Here is a 17582-nt window from a genome sequence, read left to right on the forward strand (position 1 = left end):
AATAAAAATAAAATAAATCAAACAAAATGCTGATCGCTGGACGGTTAAATTACAACTAATACTGTTAACAAAAAAAAAAAAAATTTGTACGAAAAAATAACTTAACTCTTGGTCTCGTAATTAGCGCCGTTTTTTTTCTACATTTTATTATTTTTAGTAGAATTTCAAAGGAAAGTTTACAAAAAAACATTTCTTCTTTAAACCAGTTTAAAAATTTTCCCGCCAAAAATATGTCGCATTAAAATAACACAGTAGCGCCACGAGAGGTTAAAGAATTAAAAAAGAAATTCCATCCATCGCAACAAAAATAAAATCTAAATAAACCACTCTTTTTTCTTCTGAACCTGGTGGCCAGTAGCAGAATGAACAACAGCGCTATCAGGATCAAGAGCGAGCTCAGCGCCTTTATCTTCTTGCGTCAAGTACTCGCCCTTGTGCCTGGACATGTACCTGCCAATCAAAACGGCCATTACGATAAGCGCCAAGAGTATTAGTGTGAGAATTCCCCCCAAGATGGCGGTGTCAGTCTCGTTGTAGGCCGCGCGAACCTTTTCCTCGTCGATAACAGGTGGCGGGCGAGTCTCCACGACATCAGGAGGATGAGTAGTAGGTTCTACAGCGCAAGTGTTCTCAGGAACGTCGCTGTGAATGGACCTGATGTAGCTGGGCCTGTTTTGTTGGAAGAACAGCTTCAAGGGGTAGATGTCATCGAACTGGACCCTGGAGACGCAGCCTTTGAACCCTTCGGTCATCGACTCGTTACGGCCGATGTACATGTACTCGATGTTGTTAAATTGGGCGTCGGCTGACGCTTTGATGTTGTAGTGCTGCTCTATTGGCTCGTTTCCGTCGACAGTTACCACCATTGTCGCTCCGGAGTTCTTCCTTTGGACTCTCACGTCGTGGTACTGCCCCCGGTGGAAGGTTCTGTCTCCGTAGAAGAACTCTTGACGCTCGAACCCAAAGTCAAAGACTATCCGCAGCTTTCCACTGTTAGAGACGGATATTGTCATGTATTCTTTTGTTTTGTTGGAGAACAAGCCCAGGATAAAGCCGTGGGGTTCTGTGGTCACGAATCCTACTCTGATGTTCTCGGATAAGGTTGAACGCCAGCTTCCGGAAAAGTCGTAACGAATCATAGAGCTTGGTGATAAGTTCACACCAATTTCATCCGCGCAAATTGGACCCTATAAATGATAGAAAATTATAAAGTGTGTAATTTTTCTCCGTGATCCTAGTAGCAATTTGGTAAAAGCCTTGTGCCAGCATGGATCAAGATACTTTAGAAAGATTTTAGATCAAGAATTGGTCCAGATTCTTGACCAAGATTATTGGTCAAGACTTGAGCCAGACTGTAGTCAGAATTTGTCAAGAATTTGACCAGACATCTGGGGCTATCTATTGCTAAAGTTTGAAATTATCCTATAGAGTAGAGGTTCTCATTCTATTAAAAAATATTTAACTATTTCTTGTGATAATTCAACTTATTACATATCGTAGCAAGCTAAATTAATTTTTTAAACTTGTTGACTAGACTATAAATGAAAACCACTGCAATACTATACTTTTGACATTCAAGTGGAAAGGAGGGAAATAGGTAAGCGCTCGTCGTTTTTTTTGCGTTTCTTAAGCAAATCTATGTTAGTAGGACTCTGGGCCAAGAATCTGGTGAAATTCTGGCCACAGACTGTCCCAAGTCTGCCGCCAGTCTGGATAAAGAATTTTGATCAAGTGACTTGGTCGAGAATTGTCCAATTCTTTACAAAGTGTTTCTCCAAGTATCTTGCCAAAGAATCTTGCACAATTTCATTGCTGCTAGGGATAAGTTTCTCAAGAAATTTGGCGACATATTGCGGCAGTAGATTAGTCTTTTTTTTTTCTTCGAAACTTATAGCTAACTTAATACCAACAGTTACAAATTCAAAATTTTACCGCAAAGTGTCGCTAAATTGATGGCAACTATCTAATACCAACTTTGTTGGTCTAAAACTCCGGCTATCAGGGGACTTTATAAAGAAATCTTACCTTAAAAGCAGTGAACCGGCAATTGCACTCATATTGGTCGTAAGCCTCAATACAAGTTCCGTTGTTGAGACAAGGATTGCTAGCACACTTCCCGATGCAGCCTTGGCCAATACCATAAGTCCCGCGATCTGCGTAGGACTTGAGATCCTGGAGCTTCCCATTGAGCAGCAGGGCCCGAATACAGCCGACGTATCCATCCCGGTAGTTGGTAGTGGCACCAACTACGAACTGCGAGGTAAGATGTAAAGCACGAACGGGACCCGCGGGCTCCGGAATCTCGTTCTTCAACGCTCCGTCGAGGGTAATCTTGGCCTCCTTGCGATTCCTCTCGACAGACACTGAGTGCCAGTTGTCGTCGTTGAGGGTGTTGGAGGTCTGGACACTGACAGTGCGAGGTCCGTCCCCGGCTTGGTAACTGAACTGGATTTGCTTGCCTGAGGTTATTGATATTTTTATGAAGTCGGTGGGTCCAGTGCTGTGGATAATCACTGCGTTAGCGGTGGTTGTTTTGAACTCGAAGTAGATGTCACCCTCGTGGCCCATGTCGAAGGTGGGCAGGTCGATTGTTGCATCTGCTTTTCGGAATGTTACCATATTTTCGAAGAGGTCTGGAAAATTAATTATTTTTGGATTAGAATTGTGGCTGGTCTTTCGAGGTGACGAGTTGATGGTGTAGACATTTTTTAGGGTGTTAGGGTTGCTAAGTAACGGTTGCTAAGAAATTGTTGTTAGGGGCGTTACTAAGGTTGCTGGGGGCGTTTCTAAAGTTTCTAGGGGCGTTTCTAAGCAATAGCTGCTAAGTAATGGTTGTTAGGGGCGTTACTGAAGATAATAGGGGCGTTTCTTGGTAACAGTTGCTAAGAAATTGTTGTTAGGGGCGTTACTAAGGTTGCTGGGGGCTTTGCTAAAATTTATAGATGTGTTACTAAGCAATAGTTGCTAAATAACGGTTGTTAGGGGCGTTTCTAAAGTTTCTAGGGGCGTTGCTAAGCAACAGTTGTTAAGTAACGATTATTAGGGGCGTTACTAAGCAACAGTTGCTGAGTAATAATTGTTAGGGGCGTTACTAAGGTTTCTAAAGACGTTGCTAAGCAACAGTTGCTAAGTAATGTTTGTTTGGGCCGTTAGTAAAGTTCTTAGGGGCGTTTCTGAAGTTTTTAAGGGCGCTGCTAATCAACAGTTGCTAAGTAATAGTTGTTAGAGGCGTTACTAAGCAACAGTTACTAAATAATAGTTGTTAGGGGCGTTATTAAATCAAAACTGCTAAATAAACATAAAAATACTTACTATCTCCTTGACATTCTAGAGGACCAAGAGTATACCGTCCCTCTTTCTCATCCAAGGCAGTTCCAGTATCCCCAAACCTCAATTGCCTCACTGGTAAGTGTTCCTTCTCAGTGATATCACCACCGTCTTCATTCCAGCTGTCAAACCCAGCATCACAATTACACCACTTTGTTGGATCAACACAATTACCCAGAATTCCACACTCGCACTTTCTAGAACCAGGTAGAGCGCCACCCCAGTAATCCATATTCTGATTGTTCCGACTGACCCACCATGAGTTCGGACGGAACGGGGCGTTTGGATCCACGGGAGTGTTGAACAGCCGAGAGTGTTTGCAGGCGTAGTTAATATGCTGGCGACAAGAGGTCGAGCGGTTCATCAGAGCAGTGATCTGGTCGAAGTCAGCGTCGTAAGAAATCTCTTGCTGGAAACTACCAGCTTCCTCGTAGCCTTCCACCGGTGTCGGTAACTCGTTGCTGTGTCTCACGATAGTTACAATACTTTTATCAGGATAGAACATACAAGTTACTGGGAAGGGATCCAAGGGTCCGCTGCCGTCGACATCAATCTTTATCTCCACGCGCTGGTTCCCCGCATTTGAGTTCTTGTAAGCTTCACAGGACAGTGGATACTCCGCTGGAACACAAATCAACATCAACATAAATTCTTCTATCCTCTACAAAAAAATCCAGAAAAAAATTAAACTCACGGATATGGCAAACAGCTCCAGAGTAACCAGTATGCTCACAATTACAGTGGAACTGATCAGAAGTCTGGGTGCAAATTCCGTCGTGCTTGCACGGATTAGGATTGCACCTATCCAACATCTGACAAGCGTCCATGATGATGGTTCCTTCATACTGCTCAGGCTTCCAGTTTGTCGGCAGCTTGATAATCCCGTCAATGCTAATCTGTCGCATGCATCCTACGAAACCACGGTCTCCGCGACCTTGTCCTAGAAGCCCTCCACCGATCAGGTACTTGGACCCAGTCAGCATATTCAACAGTCTCTTGGTATTCATTGGACGTCCGTCGACGTTCAAGATTATGCTGTTTTTAGATATGGTTAAGACCACCTGGTGCCACTTTCCGTCGTTAAAACTGTCGTCGTAGTCGTCTAATATTGTCTCAGGGTTACCTGGGGTCAGGATCTGGACCTTTATCCGACCGTTTTCTAGAAACAGCTGCAAGGGATTGGTTAATTGGTTAATTAACATTATTAGGCTCATTAGGGCCAGAAATTTTGCGTTTTTTCTTTATTCAAATTTGAGGTTAAACATATCTACGTTTTTATTAGCAAATTTTGAAAAACCACTTAAAATTTTAAAAAACCATTCAATATCATTAATATTGATTAGAGATATAATATTTAGGTTTAAATCATTCAAATAATTTATAATTGGATTATTGCTACATCAAAATGTTAAAAAAAAACATTCTCTAAAAAATAAGGAGTTAGACAAATTGCTAATTAGACCGTCGATATTAATGCTCATTTAAACAACTGCAAAAGTCTAGGTCCTTAAGTAGGGCCAGAAATTTTGCGTTTTTTCTTTATTCAAATTGGAGGTTAAACATATTAATGTTTATTTAAACTGCAAAAATCTAAATTCTAAGGTAGGGCCAGAAAGTTTGCGTTTTTTCTTTATTCAAATTTGAGGTTAAACATATGAATGCTCATTTAAACAACTGTAAATCATCATCATCATCATTATTATTATTAACAGCAGCTGAATCACTAGCAATATTTAAGACAAGTTGTTATAAACACTTATTGGCTATTAAGCGTGCTGATCTTTAAGTGTAGACTAAGAATTTAAATTGCGCGCTTTGATTTTTCAACTAATAAGAAATCGGGGACTATATTTTTGCGATAATTCGATACTTAGTTAACTTCACGCTTATTATTTATTTCATCTATTTTAATTTAGAGGATTTTGAATTATTTTGACCAAGTGCAATTTAGTTCTGTGTTATTTTGTGCAATGATATAAGACTAGAAGTAGACTGTTTTTGTTTCTGCTTTCATCATTAATTCTCATCTATAATTATTATTATTATTATTATTATATTGACGTTGAGAGACCTATTAATATTAATACTATAAAAACTTATTTTCATTATTATATTATAGCTTATGAGCATTTTTTTTTTTTTTTACTTCAATTTTATCTTGCTTTCTTCTTAATCTTTAAAATATTATGTACACTCTGTATATTTATATTTGCTTTTGGCCGTTAGACAACTTTGTCCTACGACCTTTTCAATAAATTACATTAATTATTTTAAGATAAAATAAATTTCTTACCTTAACAAATCCATCTGACGCAAACTTATGATACATTATCAATCCTTTCTCCTCGTAGCTTCGAAAAGCCAAAGAAACATTCAAAGTATTAGAACGATCATACCCAGAAAGGGTTGCAAAGCTATCAGGTTTGACAAAAGTTACTGGAACAATCTGCGGTTCCGGGCACCCATAGATCACACGGTTCTTAAAGAACCGGGAATTAAGAGTCAGCGCCCCCTCTGCTGCTTCAACATCTTTCAGGTCGCGGATTACGTTAGTTTTGTTCAACATAAAGTTTTCGATGCAGCCAGTGAAATTTTGGGTTACTGTCAGGCCTTCTTGTTTATTGGGAACTCCTCCAATGTAGAACTGCAAAGAAAAGTTGATTATTATTGTTAAATAATTGAGTAATTAATTAATATTAAAAGAAACTCACCGCTCGGTTGAGATCTAATCGATGGAAATCACCCTTGACCCGTCCCTTGACAACAACTCGGTCGATGGAAAAAGAAATGTCCCTTCTATTTCTGAAAATCTGGACGTCGTGCCACATATTGTCATCCAGAAGGCTGCCAACTGACAAACTAGTAGGGATTCCCGAACCCAGATCAATGTTCATGTGCATCTTGTTGTCTCTCATCTCCACGGCGATGTAGTCACCCTGGGTACCGCGAGAATAGGCGATAACTCCGTCAGCGTGGTTAGTCTTGAACCTGAATCGAACTGCGTGACGGTCTGTTTCTATTTTCTCACGCTGCAGGTCTTGTCGGATCAGTGAAGATCCATCAAAGTGCACCACATCGGAAACTGAAAATAAATTTAATTTAATTAGTAGAGTCCTGGATTAAGATATCCTAGTAAAAATTTGGTAAAAGCCTTGTTCCAACATGGATCAAGATACTTTAGAAAGATTTTAGATCAAGAATTGGTCCAGATTCTTGACCAAGATTATTGGTCAAGACTTGAGCCGGACTTTAGTCAGAATTTGTCAAGAATTTGACCAGAAGTCTGGGGCCATCTATTGCTAAAGTTTGAAACTATCCTATAGAGTAGAGGTTCTCATTCTATTGAAAAATATTTAACTATTTCTGGCGATAATTCAACTTTTTACATATCGTAGCAAGCTAAATTAATTTTTTAAACTTGTTGACTAGACTATAAGTGAAAACCACTGCAATACTATACTTTTGACATTCAAGTGGAAAGGAGGGAAATAGATAAGCGCTCGTCGTTTTTTGCGTTTCTCAAGCAAGTCTATGTTAGGACTCTGGGCCAAGAATCTGGTGAAATTCCGGGCACAGACTGTCCCAAGTCTGCCGCCAGTCTGGATAAAGAATCTTGATCAAGTATCTTGGTCGAGAATTGTCCAATTCTTTACAAAGTGCTTCTCCAAGTATCTTACTAAAGAATCTTGCACAATTCCATTGCTACTAGGGTAATTAAAATTTGATAAATAATTACCGTAGTCACAGCCGAATAATTCTAATCGCATTGAAATTCTGTCTTGCCACCTAGTAGGGTTGATCCTAATCCACTGGGCTATTATTGGGACTTCAAATCTATTTAATTTAATAGACTCTGCGTTTACGTTACCTTTGAACATCTTAAGAAAAATTAAAAATAGTATTTTATTATTAATTATTATTTATTTATGTTATTTTTATTTTTTTCATGCAATTAGTGCGAGTGCTATGTTAATTAATTAGTAAAAAAAAATGATATAATTAATTCCTGTAAAAAAAAAAATTAAATTGATTTTTTAATAGTAAATAGAGAAAATGCATTTTTAATTTTATTTCTTATTAAATGTTTGATAAAAATTATTTAGACCAAAAAAATGCAAAATTGTTTAATAATTCATTTATTTAGGTAGTTTTTAATTTTTTTTTGCATTTGAATTTTCGCGGGGTTGTGACGTAGTACCTTTTCCGTTGCGCAACGCCATCTTACAGAAAATTTAAGAACTAAATTTATTTTTTTTTTTTTGTTATTTAACGTAAAAATTAATTATAAACTGTTTAATAATTAAAAAATACTAAAATTATCAATAAAAAAATAATATGCTATAGATGAATAATCAATTTTTGACAAATAAATGAGCAATTTCTCTACATATCCTATAATTTTACCTCTTCCACGCCATTTTGACTCTCATAAGTAGTCCAAGCTTGACCATCATCAGAATACTCGACAATAAACTCAGTGACAAACTCCCTGGTGTTGGCTCTTCCTCGAGTCTGAATACTCCTTATCTCAACTCTGTCCCCCAGGTCCAGAGTGAGGTGTTGGTTGTACGAATTATCACTGGGCGTCCACGCGCTTTTGCCTAAGAATACCCGTATTAGTTTTGTTCCCACATCCACAACCAGTGTTAGTTAATTAAACAATCAAAAACTCAAGCAGGTAGTTAGCTCAAATAAATAATTAGTAAGTGCAATTATAAAAAATCCATGCAAAGCAAACAAAAGCCGTTTTTTTGAGCAGATACCAACAATCCTACCTTGATGTTCCCCTGGTGGTCTTTGTAGATCTGGTAGTCAAGATCATTGAACCCGTAGCTGATAGAGTACTCCAGGACAAATTCTCCATGATTGTCTCTTCCTTGGGTCACTATGCTAGAGACGTTCATCGGATGACCCAAGTCGAGTGTGAAGTACTGCTTAGCGTCTGAATCCTTAGCCGTCCATGATTTGTCGCCTAATTATAACCAATATTCATGCAACTATTCTTACAAATACAAATACTATCTGCTCAAAAATAAAACACAAAGCTGCCAAAATTTATATTTACAAACTAGTATTCAATAATTAACAAAATAAAAATTTAGATAAATTTATTTAAACCCACTGATTACATTTTTATTTTATTTAAGGAGATCCACGCAAAGTAGTCAAATTTTTAAAACGTAACCTAATAATTAATAAAATTAAAAAAACAGGTTTCGAGATATTTAATTAAATAATTAGATTTTAAAATTGTAATTTTTACATGTAGGTAAATTAAGATTCCTCCAGCCGTGTATTTGATTAAGAATTTAATGCAATTAACCATTTTAGAAAAATTTTATTTTCATTGAATTTGATTGAAAAAATAATAAGCTTTCGATTAAAACAATAAAAAAAGTAGCTTTCCGAAGGTATTACAGAGATATTTTATATTTAATTAGTAAATTATTCAATGAGTAAATTTATCGCAAATATTATTAATTAATTTTAAGATAACAAAAGTATTTCTAGGTATTATTTTTTTATAGACATTCTTTGGTACATTTGTAAGTCTACCAGTTACTTCTCTACCCCTCTAACACGTCTACCGTAACTAACTATACCATAACAATCTCTATCATCCTAATATAAAATTGAGATGAAATGTATGTGGCATCAAACTATTCGTAACGTGATTGGTCAAATATATCATAAGCATGAAAATATATGCAAATGCTACAGTCAGGCGCTTGCGCGCGCAAATTCAAATTCTAGTTACACGGAAAAAAGAAAACTCGAAAAATTACGGTATAAAATGTAAAATCGGTCCTGTCGTAATCAAAACTTTAAAAATAACATTTTTCTAAATTCAATTTTTTAATTTAATATTCAGAGCTTGCAATGTAAATATTACATTCTGCAATGTAATTTTTATAAAATCTGTAATAATTACAATCTTAAACTATAATTTTTCCAGTTTTCATCACGAAGCGCCACGTTGCATTATATACTGTAATTTTTCGAGTTTTCTTTTTTCCGTGTAATAACTCTACCAAAATTAATATCAATCATATAAAAGCCTACCATTTTACATTTCTAAGAATTAAATATCTACCAGAAAAAACTCAACCATATAAAAACTATGCCAAAGTTAATTTATACCATAAAATAACTCTATCTTAATACAGCTCTATCACATATTAGCTAACAATTGTTAACACGTGTTAGAGCTTGGTAGGCTTTTATATGGTTGACATTAATTTTGGTAGAAATATTAATGATAGAGATTGTTATGGTATAGTTTGACACATGGTAGAGTTTCAATCTGATAGAGTTGTTTCGCGATTAGGTTATTTACGGGTAGATTTTCTGATTGGTTGACTTAAATATTGATAGGGAACTAACTGGTATACTTGCAACTGGGCTGTCTAGTAGTATAGTTAGTTACGGTAGACGTGCTAGAGGGGTGGACTTATAAATGTGCCCATTCTTTACACTAGAAGGCTAACTTGGATCTCCTTAAGGTCTTTCACTTTTTAAAAAATAATCGTCACAATATTTCTCGTCTTCTTTATCTAGCGCTTGCGCTCCCGATATTAAATTTTCGTATGTTAGTTCCTGGAACATTGGGTTGTTCCTTGTTCCAAATGTTCCACCTGTTCCATCAGTTCCTTTAAGTTCCGCAAGTTCCTTAGAAATTGCAACAGCAACACAATGACCATCAATAACAGTCTCTTCAAACTTCCAAGAAGTTTCTGTTCCATTATTATAAAGCACCGTATCACAAACAACATCTTTTTCTTCCAACTTAGACTTAGTAGCAAAATCAAGTTCCTGCAAATTCTCAACCAGGCCAGTTCCAATTGCCTTAACATAGCTTTCCTTCAAAGCCCAGTGCCTACAGAACATATCAACCTGTTCCTTTTCACTCTTCTCACTACGGATTTCCTTCCATTCGCGAACCGAGAAGTTCCTGTCCATTATCCTGAAGAACTCTTGGATTTTCTTCCCTCCAGTGTACTCCAGCTTCATGATATCAATCCCTAACTTGAGATTCTTGGCATCAACAGTGCCAACAGTGACCTTCTCACCTGCTAGCACTGTATAGGAACCCTGGTGAGAGACATTGAACAGCAGCCTGTCATTTTCTACACTAGGCCTGTTGTTCTCGTCACGGAAAAGCTTCACAAGGTGATAAGGAACTTTAAGACTTTCGCTTACAAACTTCCTCATCAGCAAACGTCCGGCCAAAGAGGCCCGGACGTCTTTGCGGAAGACGAATCTGCCCAGCCGAAGCTTCTCTTCAGGCTGGATTAAAGATATTGCGTGACGGAACTGCTGCGGAGACGGACTCCAGGTCCCCCAGTTGAAGGACCATCTTATACTTGTTGACATTTTTTTTGGGTTAGGTAAGTTTACCTGGAGATAATATTGTGACTTACTGCGAAGCTTTTAATCAGTGGGTTTGTCACAATTGAAATATTATTAAAAGATTTGGATTTGGATGCAGATTTTTTTGATTCAATTCTAAGAAAATTCTAAATACGATTTTTAATTGTGCCTTTTTGAGGTTAGTTACCGTAAAGTCTGGCTTGGTGAGGTTCACGGTCTTTCATATACGATGTCGCATGGATTTGGGCACGATCGAATAATGGAGAATTGCATTCGTATTCATCTGAAAAATATGGTATTAATTTTTATAGGCATTTTATTGAACTAAGAAATTTTTTTTGGTTTTAGTTAATTTTTTCATATGTTCAAATTTAAGGTTAAACATTAACTTTTCTTAAGTACTACACGGAAAGAACAAGATGACACTGGATATCATCCCAGATTATGTTGAGTGAAAAAAAATTTCGGATAGTAGCTGGTATAGTCCAAATTACAATGAGTATAATCCAGATAATAATTAATATAATCCAGATTATAATGAGTACAATCTAGATATCACTGAGTATAATCTCGGATGATATCCAGTGTCATCTTCTTCTTTCCGTGTACATTATTTGAAAAAAAAATTTTTTTTTAAATAAAATTGTTAATTTTATAAAATAAAAAAAAATTAATTTTTGAAAAAAAAAATTTTCTTGATTTAATTTTTTCAATTGTTCAAATTTATTCAAGGTTAGAAATTAATTTTTAAATACTAAATTACTTAAAAGAAAATTTTTTTTTTTTTTTTAATTAAAATTGTCAATTTTGTAAAATAAAAAACATTAATATTTTTTTTTTAATTAATTTTTGAAAAAAAAAATTTTGATTTAATTTTTTCAATTGTTCAAATTTAAAGTTAAAAATTAATTTTTTGACTACTAAATTATTAAAAAAAAAAAAATTTTGTTTTTTAAATAAAATTATCAATTTTATAAAATAAAAAAAATTAAGTTTTTTAATTTTTGAAAAAAAAAATTTTTTTCAATTGTTCAAATTTAAGGTTAAAAATTAATTTTTGTACTGAATTATTTAAAAAAAAATTTTTTTTTTTTTTTATAAAAAATAAAATTAATATTTTTAACTTCCCGCTGAGAAAATTGAAAATTTTTTTTTCCTTAATTTTTGAAAAAAAAAAATTTTTTTTTCAAACTAAAATCAAAATTTGTAAATAAATTTAAAAATAAAAATTAAGGGCGTCGCTATAGTAAAAATTTGTTTGATCCATAGTGACACTGTTGAAAGAAAAAAAAAATAACAAAAGCGAGTATTAAAAATCAATAATCCATTACCGCTTACAAATCCTATTATTAAAATAAGAAAAAAATTAATAATATTGTTACAGAATTGAAAAAAAAAAATTAATTAAATAGTAAATATTAATAACGCCATGATGGGCTTGGTCATACTCGGCGAGTCACAGCTAAAAAATGTGTACATATTTAAAATATTTAATTACTAGCGACACTGTGACACCTCATTGATATTAACATTAAAAAATAAATTTATAAAATAAAAATAATAAATAAATAAAAACTTACAGGCAGTGGTGACGGCTAAGGCCGTTAATAAAATTCCGCAGAATAAATTCATGATGACATATTTTTGACAATAAAGTTACTTTTTTCTATTGTGATGTAAAAAAATATTATTCTGGTTAAATTTGTGATGTACTGTACACTACGTTGGACAAGTACTGGTCACGGGGCGGGGACGCCTTTAAAATATATAAGAATCACAAGAAAAGAATAATACAATAATAATAATAATAATATTGAGATGAGTGGTCTACGGTTTATGAACACAATATACAAATTACAAGTGCAAGATGGAAGTGACTCATGAGAATTTAAGGCGTGTTCTAAAAAGAAAATAGTTCCGGCGTTTCCTGATAGATGGCGGTAAGTTTTAAATTTTGGCGGGAATTTTGAATTTTGGCGGGAAGTTAAAAATGGTTTAAGTAAATATATTATTTATTATTAATTACAGTTTATACTTAACTGACAATAAAAATTTATTTGTGTGATTAATTAACTAATTATTACTAAGAAAAACTTCTTAGAAGAGCGATGTAACTTCCAGTTGTTTTAAAAATCTATAAAAATTAAATTATATTAATTTTATTATTTTAGAAGAATAAAAATATTAAATTATACATTAATACAAACTCTTGTCATTTGTTCACGATCTAGAATTAAAAGGCCGTAAGCCATAAATTTGTACTCTTTATTTGCTCGCATTATTGTTATCATTAATAATTTTTGTACTTTTTTATCGTACTTCAACCATGAAGAATTATAAATCGAAGTTGAAATACTTTCTGTCTTATAAATAAAATTAAAAAAAATTATTAATAGACCTTAAAGTTAAATTATAGGAAAAAAATTATTACTAGCACGGTAGCACGATGAGCGAAATTGCAATAAATTATTATTTGTATCAACAGTGTCATTGCATGAGCAATACTCCGAGCAAATTTTGGCCAGTGTCCTTCTGAAGCTTCCTAATAAATAAAATTTTTAATTTTAAATAATTAAATCATACTTTTTAAGAATTTATATACTTTATCTAGCGTGAATATACAGCAGCAGAGATCTATCCCGTTAAACAAAACCGTAAAAAAAATAATTGGATTAAAAAGAGTCTCTACTTTTTGACACAACCTGAAAAATTATTTTGTTATCAAAAAGAAGCTTTTTTGGGTTTTTTACTCACCCTAAAATATGACGGTGTCGTTTAATTAAATTAATTACTTGGTCAGTATCAATAGGCTTTTTTATATTTTTTTCGTCGTAAGATTCTAGTTTAAAATCATCAGCTAGTACCTTATATAAAAAATTATCTTCATAAATATCAGTAAAATTTATTTTTTTAAAAATACAAATTACCAATAAATTAATGCAAATGTGAGTAGTAAGTTGAATAAAAATAGTATCGGATGATATCCAGTACAAAACAGCGTAATAATTAACGCATTGCTCGTAAATTAGGCAAAAATTGTAAGTCATCGATGTGTCGTAGGGAAATGGGTACAACAAGGGATAAACCGTCACTGAGTAATCCAGAGTATTATTACTTCTATGTACCAAATATCGGATTAACAAACTGAAATAAAGACATATTATTTTTAAAAAGAATTTTTATATGAAAAATATAACTTTTACAAGTGCTGGGTTTAAAAGTGTATTGAATTCAATTCAATTTAATAGGCACTGAGAATGTTTCTCATACGGCCGTTTTGGAGTTGTGTGGTGGGGAGCTGTGTTGGTTAAGAGCTTGTCTTAAATTTATATAGGCAGCGCTGGAGAGAACCGAAAGATATCAGCATGTGAAAATGTGCAAAATCTGTTTTGACTTGCCACTTTTGAGTTGTACGAACGGACCAACACTTTGGAACGCTCGGCCAACGTCAAGATAAATAGATAGATAGATAGATAGATAGATAACTTTATTTTATGTCAAGGCCAAAGTGGTAAACATATTTACATAATATAACAGTTTTGTACATAAAGAAAATATAAATATAATGTATTAATTTAATCAATCATATTAATGGATCAAAATATAAAATCTAAAGATTTAACCACTTAACAATTCAATTTAAATTAAACTAAATTACTAATTTTATGATTCAAATATCGAAATTAAACAAATAATCAAACATCTTGTTTTTGAAGACTTCGATTCTAGACGCTTTTATTATATCCATTGGTAATTCTTCCCAAAAACAAATACAAGTGACAACAAAAGAAGATTCATACCCGCTAGTAGCAATGGAATTGGGCAAGATTCTTTGGCAAGATACTTGAAGAAGCACTCTGTAAAGAATTGGACAATTTTCGACCAAGATACTTGATCAAGATTCTTTATCCAGACTGGTGGCAGACTTGAGACAGTTGTGTCTAGAATTTCACCAGATTCTTGGCCCAGAGTCCTAACATAGACTTGCTTGAGAAACGCAAAAAACGACGAGCGCTTACCTATTTCCCTCCTTTCCACTTGAATGTCAAAAGTATAGTATTGCAGTGGTTTTCATTTATAGTCTAGTCAACAAGTTTAAAAAATTAATTTAGCTTGCTACGATATGTAAAAAGTTGAATTATCGCAAGTATGCAACGTGGCCAGTTGGCTCACATTAGGTAAAACCCAATTTACCACCTGATACTAAACGTTTGCTGATAACATGTAAGTCAGATTTGAAATTAGGCAATAATTGCTAATAGTATGAGAATTATTTGAGAGTGGCGCTAGAATGTACCCCCACTTCTCAATGCTAATTAATGTACGCGGAAGCCGCGTGCACGCAGTTTTTGTTCAACCTTCATAATGTATACTTCTGTAATTGATATATTTGTTAAAATATAAATAATTATTTTTACCGTGTTACAACGCAATATTCGGTATTTTATTAATTTACACCGTTTATTAAATAATAACACGGCATTTTAATCTACAATAGTACGATACGACTCCGATTATCAGTTAACAAGGAGTATGTCGTACATTAATTAAATAATACGACGCATATACAAGATAAATTAGCTTGGCATGTCGTGTACTCAAGAGGTCTCGAGTAGTCAGCCATTTTGTTGAGGAAAGCGTCGTTTCATTGTTCGAGGAAGATCCTGGTTTGTCGGTCACCGCTGGACAACGTTAAAGCACACCGAAGTGGTAGTAGTACCTGTTGTAAGTCAGGTGGTATATTGGTGAGAATTGGACGCGGTATTGAACTTACTTTGAGCTGTATTTTTTCAATATTTGTATTTGACGACCATTCAGCTCTATTTTTCCATACTGAGCGATCAGCGGAGCAGTACGTGGCAAAGATTGGTTTTGTGTCTGAGCTGAATCTATCTTTCAACGAGTATCGCCACCCACGGCGAATTGCCCTAGACCATATTCCTAACGCGAATTAAATCAATTTAGCTATTTGTAGCTTTGAAAGCTATCGGCTTGGTCCGCCGTAAAATCTAAAGCTACAGGCATCTGGAGCAGCATCGACTCTTATAAGCTACGGCTTCGAGTTAGTTACACTCTGGGTGTAACGACCGTGTCTTTTCGGCCCAGTTCGTAATTAATTATTAAATTAAAATTTAGATAATTTTGATTTTATAATAAAAATTTATTTCACTTTACGAACAGTCGAGACCAGCCACCCCTGTTGAAAAGCTCCAATAAGATCCCATCAAAAGCGACAAAAGCCACTTAGAAACCAATCAAATTTATGGGTTTCTAAGTGGCTTTTGTCGCTTTTGATGGGATCCTATTGGAAATTTTAAACAGGGACGTTACAAGTAATAGTTAAATATTTTTTAATAGAATGAGAACCTATACTCTATAGGATAGTCCCAAACTTTAGCAATAGATAGCCCCAGATTTCTGGTCAAATTCTTGACAAATTCTGACTACAGTCTGGCTCAAGTCTTGACGAATAATCTTGGTCAAGAATCTGGACCAATTCTTGATCTAAAATCTTTCTAAAATATCTTGATCCATGCTAGTAGCACAAGGCTTTTACCAAATTGCTACTAGGGTAATAAGTGGTCGAAAAATTTGGCATCTTAAAATTTACATTATTTCTCTTCATACCCCATTAGTAAATTTATAAAAATATGTATGAATAACATTTTATCTTTGCAAAGATGGTACTCTTTTGTCCATCTTACAGCTTAAAATAAACCATATATTATTATTATTTGATAACCAAAAACACTATAAATACTAACTAATATGGCCGCAATCCGTAGCTCAGTCCCACTGAAATGGTAGCTGCCATATAACAATACCTCGCAGGCTTGGAACTTCTTATCAACTGGTCTATTTGAGCCCTCAGATGCTTCCGTGTCTTAGCATACTTCCACAGTATATGAAAATCACGAAACAAATCAAACAACTGACGTCGGTGAAATGACAATTGGACTCCCTTTATAAAATAACTAAATTTTTGTTTTGATATGGTTAAAATTAATAAAAATTTTTAGGTTAGTATACATTCTTTACCTTTATCATAATCATTGTAGCGGATAAAATAACAGTCATAACCTCAGCGGCAAAACTAATGTCACTAAAATCGACCAAGTGCATTGTCCAAACGCTTGAAAATACGTACAACGCAAAAATGCAAACGCCATAACCTCTGACGATACTCTCTCTAAGGGACAAGCTTCGGTACTCGCGATTGCTAAAAGCACTGCGCAATGACTTAAGTCCTATTAGTTGAAGAACTACCAGCTCTATATTCCATAAACTCTCACAGGTATCTTCCAAGTCATTGTCATTATTGTCAACCATTTCAATATAATAACCCTTTTATTATTTTGTCTTGCGCGGAAATTTATTTAAAGTTGCAACAAAGAAGAATATTTTTCCCTCAAATGACAAAATGAGGGTTAGAAATTTATTAAAATAGAATTTAACCCTCAGTTTAAAGTTAAATTTGTGCATAATTTATGCGATCGATGCTAAGTACGAGGAAGATATATCTAAAATATTATTTTAAAGAGACAGATGTTAATTTTAAAAATATTTTAACGAGACAATATGGTGAATTTTAAATTATTCTTCAACAATAAAATGTATTTTAAATTCATTTTCGAGGTATAGTATTTGAATTTTTTAATTTTCAAAGTAAATAATTTATGCCTCGTTATCCCTTCCATTTTGTTTAAATATTTTATGAGTTTTGCGACAAAAGAGAGGAGAATACTTTCTATCAAAATTGTTGCGGGAATAGGAAAACTATAATTTAGTCGATACTTCCCCCCACTCTGACGCTAAGCGAATCAGCGGCTCGGGAACAGAACTGCCGTTCAGTATAAAATTTTCCGGTGTTGAAGTAACTTGTA

At 34.3% G+C, this 17582-nt stretch overlaps 3 protein-coding genes across 6 annotated transcripts; all 3 read right to left on the reverse strand.

Annotated features, from left to right (window-relative positions):
- LOC123264150 (neurexin-4) lies at positions 1-12596 on the reverse strand. Of its 3 annotated transcripts, none has more exons than XM_044727297.1 (10): positions 12279-12596; positions 10886-10981; positions 7732-7928; positions 7064-7205; positions 6039-6409; positions 5621-5971; positions 4022-4496; positions 3313-3948; positions 2026-2633; positions 1-1187 (listed from the first exon to the last, which is right to left on the reverse strand). In XM_044727297.1, the coding sequence occupies exons 1-10, from the start codon at positions 12328-12330 to the stop codon at positions 315-317; spliced, it is 3801 nt and encodes a 1266-aa protein (XP_044583232.1). In that variant the 5' UTR covers positions 12331-12596; the 3' UTR covers positions 1-314. The 3 variants fall into 3 exon arrangements, with proteins under 3 accessions (XP_044583232.1, XP_044583231.1, XP_044583234.1); XM_044727296.1 differs by lacking the exon at positions 7732-7928 and adding an exon at positions 8103-8299 and having other exon boundaries at positions 2-1187; positions 12279-12590; XM_044727299.1 differs by lacking the exons at positions 10886-10981; positions 12279-12596 and adding an exon at positions 8103-8238 and having other exon boundaries at positions 2-1187.
- Positions 8455-10981, reverse strand: LOC123264161 (L-aminoadipate-semialdehyde dehydrogenase-phosphopantetheinyl transferase). Of its 2 annotated transcripts, none has more exons than XM_044727311.1 (2): positions 9831-10886; positions 8455-8474 (listed from the first exon to the last, which is right to left on the reverse strand). In XM_044727311.1, exons 1-2 carry the CDS (start codon positions 10699-10701, stop codon positions 8470-8472), a joined length of 876 nt encoding a protein of 291 aa, XP_044583246.1. In that variant the 5' UTR covers positions 10702-10886; the 3' UTR covers positions 8455-8469. The 2 variants fall into 2 exon arrangements, with proteins under 2 accessions (XP_044583246.1, XP_044583247.1); XM_044727312.1 differs by lacking the exon at positions 8455-8474 and having other exon boundaries at positions 9544-10725; positions 10886-10981.
- Positions 12597-12721: 125 nt separating the features above from the next.
- On the reverse strand, positions 12722-17090 carry LOC123264159 (odorant receptor 47a-like). The gene is made up of 8 exons (XM_044727309.1): positions 16738-17090; positions 16464-16660; positions 13626-13842; positions 13453-13562; positions 13301-13400; positions 13130-13240; positions 12906-13061; positions 12722-12832 (listed from the first exon to the last, which is right to left on the reverse strand). The coding sequence occupies exons 1-8, from the start codon at positions 17026-17028 to the stop codon at positions 12782-12784; spliced, it is 1233 nt and encodes a 410-aa protein (XP_044583244.1). The 5' UTR covers positions 17029-17090; the 3' UTR covers positions 12722-12781.
- Positions 17091-17582: the final 492 nt, after the last annotated feature.

The sequence above is a fragment of the Cotesia glomerata genome, linkage group LG4, assembly GCF_020080835.1.
Source record: "Cotesia glomerata isolate CgM1 linkage group LG4, MPM_Cglom_v2.3, whole genome shotgun sequence".
Lineage (NCBI taxonomy): Eukaryota > Metazoa > Arthropoda > Insecta > Hymenoptera > Braconidae > Cotesia > Cotesia glomerata.

Bases quoted from the DNA above. Each gene is read 5' to 3' on its own strand.
- LOC123264161 (XM_044727311.1), bottom strand. From the start codon at position 10,701: ATGTCAACAAGTATAAGATGGTCCTTCAACTGGGGGACCTGGAGTCCG.
- LOC123264150 (XM_044727297.1), bottom strand. From the start codon at position 12,330: ATGAATTTATTCTGCGGAATTTTATTAACGGCCTTAGCCGTCACCACT. The intron at 7,929-10,885 runs GTAACTAACCTC...GGGTATTCTTAG, and splicing joins TCACCAAGCCAGACTTTACG to GCAAAAGCGCGTGGACGCCC. The intron at 4,497-5,620 runs GTAAGAAATTTA...AATCCCTTGCAG, and splicing joins CGTCAGATGGATTTGTTAAG to CTGTTTCTAGAAAACGGTCG.
- LOC123264159 (XM_044727309.1), bottom strand. From the start codon at position 17,028: ATGGTTGACAATAATGACAATGACTTGGAAGATACCTGTGAGAGTTTA. The intron at 13,843-16,463 runs GTTAGTATTTAT...TCTTTATTTCAG, and splicing joins TACGGATTGCGGCCATATTA to TTTGTTAATCCGATATTTGG. The intron at 13,563-13,625 runs GTAATTTGTATT...TTTTTATATAAG, and splicing joins ACATTTGCATTAATTTATTG to GTACTAGCTGATGATTTTAA.